Raw genomic sequence first — 12,243 nt, forward strand, 5'->3', positions numbered from 1 at the left:
AACTTTGTATTCCATCATTTGAGATATGGCTTGAAATGTACCCTGCCCGAGAAAGGTAACATCAAGACTTAACTGACATTAAAAAATATATGACTATTTTCCTTTTTTAAAAGCACATTTTACTAGGGACTAAGGAAAAAATAAGTTTGTTTTGTTTTGTTTTAAATTTAAAACAGTAATGTAGTGCACTTTATCTGCACTGCTAAACAGGAGAATAATTGTGTGATCTAGACGCAAGCCACCCACCACTCTGGTAGGCATAAAGGGCTCCTTCTCTATTTCTTCCATCTCCCCACTCTTGAAGTTTTGGACCTCCTGCTTAATTTAACCTGACAGGTAGCTATAACATTGATTTGAAGTTAAAAATAAAAAGTAAAGACAATATAACCCCTAAATTGTATATAATAATAACAAATATATACATTTGTGTGTGTATCTGACTTGGAAGAACATTAGAATAGATCACAGAGAATTGCATTGATTTATCCCCACATACCAAATGCCCACTAATCCGCTCTTGCTATGATCAAAATAGTCATCACAAACACCATAATGAAAAAAATCCACATGAAGAATCGGTCTATGACCTTTGCAACCTTCTTCCATTCGCTCCCCTTGGAATTGGTGGCCTTGTGGTCTTTGAGGCACTTGGCAATGTATTCGATATTCCTTGTCAGCACTCTGTACCGTGCACAGTAACTGCCAGCATCCTGCAGGTTCTCACCCTCACACCCCAAGTCATGCTTTAGGAATCTGCTCATTTCCTTCTTTCTGGGAAGATTTTTGTTCCTTGCTGTTTTCAGGTTAGGCTCTGGGAATTTGCCATAAACCCTCGTGAGGCGGTCCCGTTCCTCCCTATTGTGGTGGGGGCTGAGGCAGCTCTCACCCACATCGTAGACAAACAAGATCCTGGACATGTATTTCAGGATGACCACCCTGGCCCAGTGTGGCACTGGCCGGGCCTCAGCCCCACAGAAGTGGATATTCATCACCATGATGGTCAAGGCAGTGGAGGCTGTGATCAAGGCCATTGTGGCTATGTAGTATTTGCCTGGAAAATAACAACAGTCAAGTTAGCTTGAAATGTCATGTTTGGCTCAAAAATAAACAAACACCTTTTCTAAGGAAACTGTGGACACTAATAGTCACCAGTATAGACTTTTGAATCAAACTTCTTGGGCTTCCAGCTCTAGACTTGTGACCTGGAGCAAGTTATAGAATCCTGCTAAATCTCAGCTTCCTTCTCTGTGAAATGAGTATAATAATAATAGTTATCTCATAGGAATATGATGAGGCCTGATGGAAATAATACATGTAAAGCATGTCCCTTGTGTTGAGTTAAAAAGTTCATAAATGTTTGCTGACATCATAATGTGAAAAACTTCCACTTTTGCCAAACAAACACTTAATGATCTTGGCCAGTTCTCAGACATTGTCTTCAGACTTAATTCATACGAAAGCTCATTACACTGTGTCACTATTAGTCTTTAACATGAGATTTTATAAAGCAAATATTCATGAAAAAGGAAAGTTAAGGAAGAAAACAATAAAGATAAGGGCACAAATTAACAAAATATAGAACAATAAAACAAGAAGATAAAACCAAAAGCAAGCTATCTGAAATGAGTAATAAAATTGATAAACCTTTGATAAGGCCTTTCACAAAATAGAGGCAGTGGGGGCAGGGGAAGGTGTGGAGAAAGAGACGGAGAGGATGCAAAAGAGGAAATAACAGAACAGAAATTTCGAAAACAATAAAATAATATTACAAATAGCTGTATGATAATACATTTAAAAACCTAGATGAAATTTCTAGAAATATATTAGATGTCAAATTTAGCATAAGAAGAAAGAACACTTGAATAGAAATGGGAATTAATCAGATACCTCTACCTACCCATCCTGCAAAAAGCTAGGGGCCAAAAGGTTTTATAGGTGAGTTTTACCAAACTTTTATGCAACAGATAACTCATATCTTATGCAAATTGTTCCAGAGATAGAAGAAGAGTTCAAACTGCCGAGCTCATTTTATGAAGTCAATTTAGCCTCGATTTCAAAAGTAATAAGAAAGGAAATATTAAGGCCATTTCACTTATAGACATATTGGAAAAAGTCCTATAAAAATTATTAGTTAACCAAATCCAATGGTATTTCTAAATGATAATTCATCTTGAAAAAAGAGGGTTTAGTTCAACATCAGAAAACCTAACTCACTGCATTAATGAAGTGAAAGAGAAAATTCACGCGATATCTCAACGGATTAAGACAATGCATTTGATGACGTTTATCATCTATTTATTATTTGTTAAAAGCTCTGAGTAAACTAAAAATTAATGGGACCTTTCTTAATATAGTAAAGGCTATGGGCCAGAAGCTACATCAAATGCTACACTTAATGCAGAAAACAAACACATTTCTAGAAGATTGAAGTACCTTTCATAGGTGCTACAAATAACAAATTGTGATTGTTAGTAAATATTCTCAAGATCTGTGTACACCCTTCCTAAAAAGATACATTTCATATTATCACAGAAACAGGACAACTAATGCTTGCAAAATTCCTGAGGCATCTCTCTTCAGAAATTGAGCCAACTTGCTGTTGAATGTCACTGCTAAAGAAGAAAGAGGGATCTGCCAATGGATCCTGCCTCAAACAGGCTATGATTGGATGTCGCCACTGTCAATCCTTTCTGCCTCAGGAGAGGTATTAAAAATGCCTATACACCTCTTCCTCTTCATTAGTGGTGGTGGGGGCAGAAAATCTGCTGTGTTTCTCTCTAAAAAAAGAGTGTGTGTAGTACTTTACTTGGAGAGACATGAAAAGGAAAAGCTCTTCAAACAGAGAAAGCAATGTAGCAACATCTGGATATTGGACAATACTGGACTCAGTCGAGGGGAAAAGGGCAGTCCCATATCCCTTTGATATTCGTTTCTAAGTCTCTTGGCATTCTGAAATTTCTCCTCACTGCTTGTTTAAGGTCTAGCTTATGATTTGGGTAAGCATCTATTACAACAGCGAGTCACTGAGACAGAGGTGTTGGAGCTGAGTGGTGTCCTCGGTGGCAGGGAGTAGGTATTAAAGGCGTTAGAAGGGATCTCATAACAAGGTAGGTAAAGCAAAAAGGAGGCAGGAATGGTAGCCGCAGTCTACACTCCTACCCTTAGCGAGATATTTCATGATTGCAGGGTTTTGAAAATGTGGTCTACTTTAGAATCAGCTCAGATTGATACTAAATCCAACTCGTTGGGTATAGGAACCTACATTTTAGCAAGCTCTCCCACACCTATTACCACCCAGTAAAGGCTGAAAATTATTCTATTAAGGGTAAATGGCAGGATTAAAAAGCCAGTCCATTTCTATCGTGTTTGTTGCTCTTCCCAAGAAGAGATCCCTTGTGCTGTGAAAAGATAATAATAGTCACTGTTTACTCAGTGCTTACCATATACCAAGTTCTGTGCTAAGCAATAACACAATGAGGTAGCAATTACACAAATTGTGCAGGTGATGAAGCAGAGACTCAAAGATTAAGTAACTTGTCTAAAGTTGATCAAGGAATGAGAGAGAAAACCAGAGTTCAAATGCAGATTTCTTCAACTTCAAAATCAGAGGCTTAACCTCCAAGCCAGAGGAACAGAAAATGCATCAAAATTACCTGGAAATCTGGTTAAAACAGATTGCCAGCCATCACTCCCACAGTTTCTAATTCAGTAAGTCTGGGGTGAGCCCTGAGAATTTGCATTTCTAAAATGATGTTGTGCTGTGGGTCCAGGGAGCACACTTTGAGAACTATTACTCTAATATACATATATTTCCTCTTTTGTGTAAACCTAGAGACCGTAAGACCAGTTTTGTTTCCACAGTCACATCTGTATTCAAAGATGCCAACTGAAGAAACTAAATGAAGTACATGACAGCCTGTGTTGAGTTTGAAGTTGACCTCACTGTTAGGAGTTTAAAGGCACAGGCACAACCCCAGTCACTACCAAGCTAGGCTGGAAGTGTAAGACATTTGAACTCACCTATCAGAGGGACATTTTCTGAGGCTGGCATGATCTCTGCCACCATGAGCTGAAATACAGTCATGGCCAACAGGATGGTCACTCCCAGAGAGACCTTTTCCCCAGAGGCTGCTGGAAGATAAAAGCTCAAGGGGGCCAGGAAAGATATGAGGACGCACGGGATGAGGAGGTTGACGATATAGAATGAGGACCTCCTCTTCAGAAGGAGAGTGAATGTCACATCCGGGTAAGGCTCTGAGCAGCAGCCATAAGAGATCACATTCTTCACAGCGGGCATGCCATGCACCTCCCACTCCACATCTTCAATGAAGTCAGAGAGGTCTCCGCTGTCCAGGGCATTGAATATGTCCACTTGATTGCCATTGTAGGTCCAGGAACCAAAGGTCAGGTTGCACTGCTGGTTATCAAAGGGGAAGTAGGTGACATCCACCACACAGGAGCTCTTGGTAATGACAGGTGCATCCCAGGTGATCAGCCCATCATACCGCAGGACCACATTGGTGTTCACAGGCTCAGAAGATTCATCGTCAGCCCTGGAGGTCAGAAGAGAGAAATAAAGTTGCTTGCCAGGAGAACTCACCAACTTCCTTACTCCAGACAGCTCATCGCCCTGTGCCCATCACTTCAGTGTCTTTGGCAATGGTTCACCATTCTCCCCGTCACCCTGGCTTGAAAATCTGGAATCATCTCTAATTCTCCCTTCTCCTCCATCTCCTATAGTTTGTCAGGGCCCAGTTCTCTTGGATTCTTCCTTTAAAGCATCTCTGCCCTGTGTGCCTTCCTCTCCTTGGTCCGGGTATAACGATTTAAACATCCAGACAAAAAGTTAACCTGTCCAGGCTAAAGTCCAGGGAGGCTCTTCTCTCCGGACTTGTTAACTTTGGGTACAAGATTATTAAAACAGCTTTTTGTTGCTGTTGGGAGAGCTGTACACGTTTATTATAGAATATTTGGAAAACACAGAGAAAAAATTGTTTACGCATAATCTAAGAAATAATCATCTATTCTGAATATATCTTCTTTTTTGTTTTATCAACATTTATGCTTGGCATTTTTGAGTGCAGAATTTCTATTTCCCTTGACTCTTTCTCCACCACCATTGCGAAGCACATGAATGTTGACTAAGGCACCCCAGCATCCCCTGGCTAGGGGCTGCCTGTGTGACCCGAGCGAGCTCCAACGAATCCACTCTCCCTGGAGTTTGGATTTAAGCAGAGTGAACCAAAGACCAAAAACAGACACCCAGGTGAGGGCTCCCTGTTAGAAAAAACAACAACAACAGTTCAACAGTCCCTGCTCCCTCAAAGTCTAGAGCAGTCCTGGTCTGTCCTTTCCAGAGCCTGGTCATTGATTTTTTTCCTTTAATTCAGTGAGCTGTACAATATCCTTCCAACAAATTCCTTTTTTCACAAGGTAGCCAAAGTCAGTTTCCAATGCTTACAACCAAGAATCATAATTGATATGTTCCTGTTAACATTTTAATGCATATTTTTCCAAATCTTCCTTATAATTTTTCCCTACAAAATATACTATGGAGGGGCTGGCCCCGTGGCCGAGTGGTTAAGTTCACGCACTCCGCTGCAGGCGGCCCAGTGTTTCGTTGGTTCGAATCCTGGGCGCGGACATGGCACTGCTCGTCAAACCACGCTGAGGCAGCATCCCACATGCCACAACTAGAAGGACCCACAATGAATAATATACAGCTATGTACCGGGGGCTTTGGGGAGAAAAAGGAAAAAAATAAAAATCTTTAAAAAAATATATATATTATGGCTAAATGTCCTGGATTGGATCCTGGAACAGAAAAAGTACATTAGTGGAAAAACTGGTGAAATGCAAGTAACATCTATAGTTTACTTAATAGTCTTGTATTAGTTTTAACAAATGTACCACAATTATGTAAGATATAGCATGAGGGAAAGCTGAGTGGAGGATATACAGGAACTCTCAGTACCATCTTGGCAACTTTTCTGTAAATCTAAAATTATCTCGAAATAAAATAGTTAATTTACCAAAAAAAAAAGAGACAAAGCTTAAAAATACATATGGTCATCTGTTCATATTCTTCTGCAACATTATTTTCATGGCTAAATAGTATTCATTATATTCCCTTATATAGATATGCCATGGTTATTTAACTGATTCACTGATGTTCGACATTTTAGTTGTTGCCAGTTTTGCATTTATAAAAAATTCTGTAGTGAACATCCTTGTAGTCAAATCTTTGCATTTATCCACTAACTCTTTCTTTAAGTTAAATTGCTAGAAAAGGATGTGCTAGATCAAAGAACTGGCATGTTTTTAAAGTTCTTTTTTCCTCCACACATTAAAAATTGAGCACCACAATGTTAACTGTAATGGTCTGATTGGAGTGGACCCATTCCCACGGGGAGCTACTCCAATCGGCCCATTATGGCTAACATTGTGGTACTCAACTTTTAATGAAGGGTTAGAGAGGGGATCTTTAATGAGGGTCTTGTAAAGATAACAAAATGAATTTCTTAAAATGCCTGAACTTAACCTCAGTAACAATGAGAATAAATAGAGTTAGCCAAATGAGAAGTGGGAACTATAGATGAACTGAGAGCATCCCTAACTCTTCCTACTTTTCTTGGAGCGAGAGGAGGATCTGCTGTCACTTCTTCATCTTGCTTTTATTCCTTGAATTTAGCTTCTTTCCAATGTGTGCTCTTTTTTTTTTTTTTTTTTTTTTGCTGAGGAAGATTCACCATGAGCTAACATCTGTTGCCAATCTTTCTCTATTTTGTATGTGAGCCACCACCACAGCATGGCCATGGATAGATGCATGGCCCCCAATGTGTGCTCTTCCAAAGGTCACTCATGGCTTGCAAACTGGCAAATCTAAAGACCTCTTCTAAGTCCTTATCCTCTTCAACTCTTCCCAAGCATTTCACACTGTGGGTTGTTCCTAGACATCCTTTCTTCCCTTGGTTTCTATGACACCTCTCTCTCAGTTCTCCTTCTACCTCTTTAATCATGGCTTCCAAGTGCCCTCTCTAAATTTCTTCAATGAAACTCTTCAACTTTGTCCTCAGCCATTTTCTTTCCTTCCTTGAGTAGTTCTATAAGGGCTGAAAGGACTTTTGATATCTCCCTCCCTGAACTTATTTCCAGGCTTAAGCCTTGCCTTTGCAATCTCTTTATTGGTTGTCTCCATGTGGATGTTCCTTTTGGTCCCCCAAAGTGAACAAGTCTCACACCAAACTTATCTTCTTTTCCTCCAAACCTGTTCCTCTTCCTCTTCCTCTTCATTTTCAATCTCACTTAAAAGTTTTACCATCCTCTCAATCATTTAAATTATTTAAGCAAAACTTAAATTCTTGACAAATCTTTCTGAATATAATAGGGCACCTAGTTCCTCACTAGGTCTAAAATCTAAGTATTAAAACTGCTTATTAAAATCAAACCATTAAAACTCTCTCATAATAAATGCACATTTGGATTTCTGTAACCCACTCTTTACCTCATCTAAAAATGTCAGGAATCCTCGCAGCCTCTTATACTAACCATTATATTGGTCGTATACTTACATTAAACAACCTCACTGGAACTTTGAGCCTCAATATATCTATTCCTTTACTGATTTGGTAACAGAGCCAACATCTGCTTGAGCCATTATCTTGCTAAAGAGCTCATTGCCTCTTGGGAAAATTCATTACTCAAGTTATTAGCTACTATTTTTTTAAATTGCTTATCTTTCCTTTAACTTCGACTCATTGTCTTGGGTTTTGTCCTCTGCAGCAATTTTCTCTTTTCTCTGCCTTATTTTCTCTATGATTGCCTAAGATAGCCATCAAGTCTTCCCAAGGACTTCTCTCTTCCAAGCTAAGCATCAACAAATTCAATGCCCCTCATATGAAGTAGCTTCCAGGCCCATCACCATCTGTCACTCCCTAACAAGTCTGGCCCATGAATACAGGCACCACTGGTGAATCTAGATGCTAAGCATCTTCCTACCTAAACTATCTTTATCACACCTGATTGGCTCACTGGCCTTATTGCCCTCCTTCTCTCCCTACCACCATGCAGAAAGCCCATTTTGTGGTCTACAAGGCTCTATGCCTGCTTCTGAGAAGTAGTGATATAATATCTGGGATCAGAAGATTCTGCAGGTCCAGAGATTCAGCTAGAAGGACGAGGGTCAGGGAAATGGGTATGACTGGGGTCCCTCCTTTGCCCCATTGTATAACTTTCATCCATTCTCTTATCAGTTGGTTAAAGGAATGCAAATGACATCCAATCACAGCTACATTTAGAGTTTTCTCTAAATAGTAAAACGCTGATGTTACTCAGAAGGAGAATGCAAAGGAGATTAGAGGATCTGAAAGAGAACTGCCCATGACAGGAGGGCAGAGAAAACGAAAGAGTCAACCCAGGGGAATTGAAAAGAGCTGATTAATCAGTATGGTAAACAGGCTCTGTGTGTGAAAGGAATGGGGAACAGAATTCACACATCTCAAAACCAGCGATGGGCGGGGAGGGAGGGAGAATGGGGACAGAATTTACCAAAGCCACAGTAGGTTTGTGTGAGCTCACGAGCGCATAACTGGCTTCTCTATTAAGGGGAGACTAGGGCAGGCTTAATTTAGGTCACCGTGCAAGCTCACAAAGAAGTGGTTCAGTAAGAGTTGGTCACTGCTTCAGCCAATCAAAGCAGGAGGGAGAGGAGAACCAGCATTCTGTTCGTTTTCCAGGGAGAGCTGTCAGCACTTATAGAATGCTGTAAGTGATCTATGTAAACTGTATTCTCTGATCACTCTCCTGCACCCTGTGGCTGCGAGGAGGTGATGGACAACATGGCTCATTCTCTTTCTCCTGTGCAGGCACTAGGGGTCAGGGGTGGGGGGAAACTAGAGTAATGAAGCACTGGAACTTGGAGGTTATCTTGCTTGGGAAAGGATATGGAAGCTTCCTCTGGCCACTCAGAGTGGGGAATAGTTGGCAGGATCAGGGTCATGATCCAAGAAGTCGTGACTCTTGGACAAGCTCTCTGAGTAAATAGTGAGAAGAAAGTCCAGGCTGCAACCCACGAGTGTTGCTTCCTGAAGGGAAACTCATGCCCACTAGAAGGGTGGGCTCTCAGGAGAGCCCCCTGAACTGTCCCTCAATCAGCTTGTTCTGAGTCAGAGAGGAACCTTTCCCAACCCACAGAAACCTGGGTTCCGGAATAAAAAGGGAGAGAAGCCCCTTTCACAACAGGTAGAGCAACTGAGCCTGAATTGTGGCAGAGAAATCTGGTTCCTTCTCCAGGTGTGGTCCATGGACCAGCAGCACCAGCACCTAGAGCTTATAGAAATGTGGAACATCCAACTCTATGTCAGACCCAGTGTATTTTAACAGGCTGCTCAGGGATCACGTGCACTTTGCAGTTTGAGAAACATAACCTCACCTCCCTGTTTACTCGAGGCCCCTTGCCCTGGGACCAGGAAAAGGCCAACTGCTAATCTTATGGTCTAGTTCATCCTTCATCCATACAAATTCCAAAATCCATAGGCCAGCTTCTAGATGGCTCATTCTGGTTTAATCTTAGTAGTATCATCATTATTGATACTTGGTCTTAGACAAGGGAGCACCACTGTTATGGACTGAATTATGTCTCCGAAAAATTCATATGTTGAAATCCGACCCCTCAGCACCTCAGAATGTGACCTTATTTGGAATAGAGTCATTGCAGATGTAATTAGTTAAGATGTCGGTAGAGTGTAGAGTGGGCACAAAATCCAACATGACTGGTGTCCTAATAAGAGAAAATATGGACACGGACAACACACAGGGAGAATGCCATGTGAAGAAGGTAGAGATTGGGGTGATACGTCTACAAGTCGAGGAACAACAAAGATTGCCAGCAACCACCAGAAGCTGGTGGGGAGGCATGGAACAGATTCTCCCTCACAGCCCATAGAGGGAACAACCCTGCCGACACCTGCATCTCAAACTTCTAACCTCCACAACTGTGAGCCAATGCGGCTCTGCTCTTTAAGCCACCCAGGTTGTGGTACTTTGTTCTGACAGCCCTAAAAGGCTAATACAGCCTCTAATACAGTTTCTCACCTGAAAAGGAGAATGTAACCCTAAGCTTTTCTGACCTATTATTTTATCATCTAAGATTTTATGACCACCATTTCAGGGCCTAGGAACATGAATTGGTACTTAACTACATGCATGTTTTAAACATTCTTTTTTATTTACATTTAAATTCTGTTAAATTGACAAGTTCATTCTTGAGAAACTAGTGACTTGCACTTACTTGTTATACAGGACGATATCTGGCCTCCACACCAGGTCACTGGGGATCCTGATGGAGTCCAGTCCATCATACTTGTCTCGATCCCACATGAGGTATGCATCATGCCAGATTTGGCGGATCCATAAATAGGCAGTCAAAATTTGGTTTCTCTCATCCTGCACAATTAACCAGATATAATTTTGTTCAGTAGACACCTCAACTGAATGCCTTCCATCTCTAGAACCCCTGTTATTCACAACAAAAATTCCAAGAGCACTAGTCTATTTTCAATAAATAAGTGAGAGCTTTTCTAGTCTATCCCATTGGTTGACTGCCAAGGCCATATTTTTTTCTACTTGATTTAGTGTTTGGAATGTAAAGCGGGCAAATATTTAAGTCATCAGATCTTCGCATGGATCAGCTGTCCAGATTTCTCTGAAAAATTGATCAACTGATGATTCACTTGAATGAGAAAGTCAGGAAATAGCTGCAGTGTACAAAAGAAAAGTCTTTTGAGTTTTATAACTTTGTGTAATTAAACATATATAGGCACTAAATAAGGTATGTCATTTTAAAACACCATCTTTTTTTTAAATTGGGATAAAATTAATATTACATAAAACTCACCATTTTAAAGTGTACTATACAGTGGCTTCCAGTATATTCACAATATTATGCAACCATCACTACTACCTAATTTCCAAACATTTTTGTCACCCCCCAAAAGGAAACCCTATGACCATGAAGCAGTCACTCAACCATTCCCTGCCCTTCCCACAGCCCCTGAAAACCACTACTCTGCTTTCTGTCTCTATAGTTTTGCTTATTTTGACATTTCAAAGAAATGGAATCATACAGTATGTAATGCCATCTTTCTTCAGATGATGTAAGACTGTTACTGTTAATGGCCAGGATTAGGTAACATTTAGCGAAATTAATTTTGTAGAAAGCTTCCTTCCCCTGATGTTGCCTTCTCCCAACAGTTTGCACACAGAGCTCCCTGTTCTCAGTTCCTCTCAAATTCCCAGTTAAGACACCCCCTTTGGAAAGGACTGTTAGTTCATTCTAAGCAACATTCCAAAGGGTCACCACTATATGTTACTCACCATGTCCTTAATCTGAGAAAGTGTAATCTGCAGTGTGACATTCAGGACTTTATCTGTGTCTTCTACTGGACGAAGAGCATTGGAATAATCTTCAAAAAGGTCATTAAACAACTTCTGAGCATATTTTCCATCTGCAGTTTCTACAGCTGCTCAAAAAGAGGGACCTGGATCAACATTTAGGGCAGTGTATGTTTCAAGGCAAAGAACAACAGACTGAGGACTAGAATAGTGGATGATCCAGGATCAGTTATGGACAAGCTTTGGGTCAATGAGAGTTATTTTTCTGACATGCCCTACCGGGATCAGCATGAGTCAATAAAAAGCACGGAACACTTGCCTGCAGTTAGATCATTTGTTCTGTTTCCTGGCCTACCCCACCTCCTACCAAAGAGGTGGCCCCAAATGAGCCGAGATGGTTACCAAACCCACCAGCCTCTTACCTCTCAGTCTGGAGGCAGCAAAGTAAATCCAGCAAAAGGAGATGCAGGAATGAGGCCAGTTCATCTTTTCCCTGAGCCTCTATAAATTCCTAGCCAGGCTGCTTGGTCTTGCACTCCCCTCCGTGAATGGGAAGGGTCTAGGCACAGGGATCCCACTCTATCGTAGTCTCGCTCTGGCAGATGGAGAGCTCAGACCTGCAGCGCACACAGAGCCCGAGGTCCTGAGATCCAGACCCACCCTCCCTCCCCTCCGGTAATCTGAGACTGGCAACTCCAGCAGCTGAGATGCTGGGAGCCAGGGGGGCTAGGTCAGGTGGTGCTGCTCTGGGGGAGCTGTCACAGTTGAGGGACCCTAGCCACCTTCAAGAGGAACATCCAGAACAAACTTTCAGGAGAAGAGAGGTAGGGGAGCCCAACACCCCCAAATCTC

The 12,243-nt window shown here is 41.3% G+C and overlaps 1 protein-coding gene across 1 annotated transcript; it reads right to left on the minus strand.

The window, feature by feature from the left end:
* Window positions 1-506: 506 nt before the first annotated feature.
* LOC124232918 (neuronal acetylcholine receptor subunit alpha-9-like) lies at window positions 507-11,904 on the minus strand. Its single transcript, XM_046649829.1, has 5 exons — window positions 11,814-11,904; window positions 11,374-11,519; window positions 10,289-10,443; window positions 4,021-4,553; window positions 507-1,051 (listed from the first exon to the last, which is right to left on the minus strand). The coding sequence occupies exons 1-5, from the start codon at window positions 11,875-11,877 to the stop codon at window positions 507-509; spliced, it is 1,443 nt and encodes a 480-aa protein (XP_046505785.1). The 5' UTR covers window positions 11,878-11,904.
* Between the last annotated feature and the right edge of the window lie 339 nt (window positions 11,905-12,243).

Source organism: Equus quagga, unplaced genomic scaffold (genome assembly GCF_021613505.1).
Source record: "Equus quagga isolate Etosha38 unplaced genomic scaffold, UCLA_HA_Equagga_1.0 146_RagTag, whole genome shotgun sequence".
Lineage (NCBI taxonomy): Eukaryota > Metazoa > Chordata > Mammalia > Perissodactyla > Equidae > Equus > Equus quagga.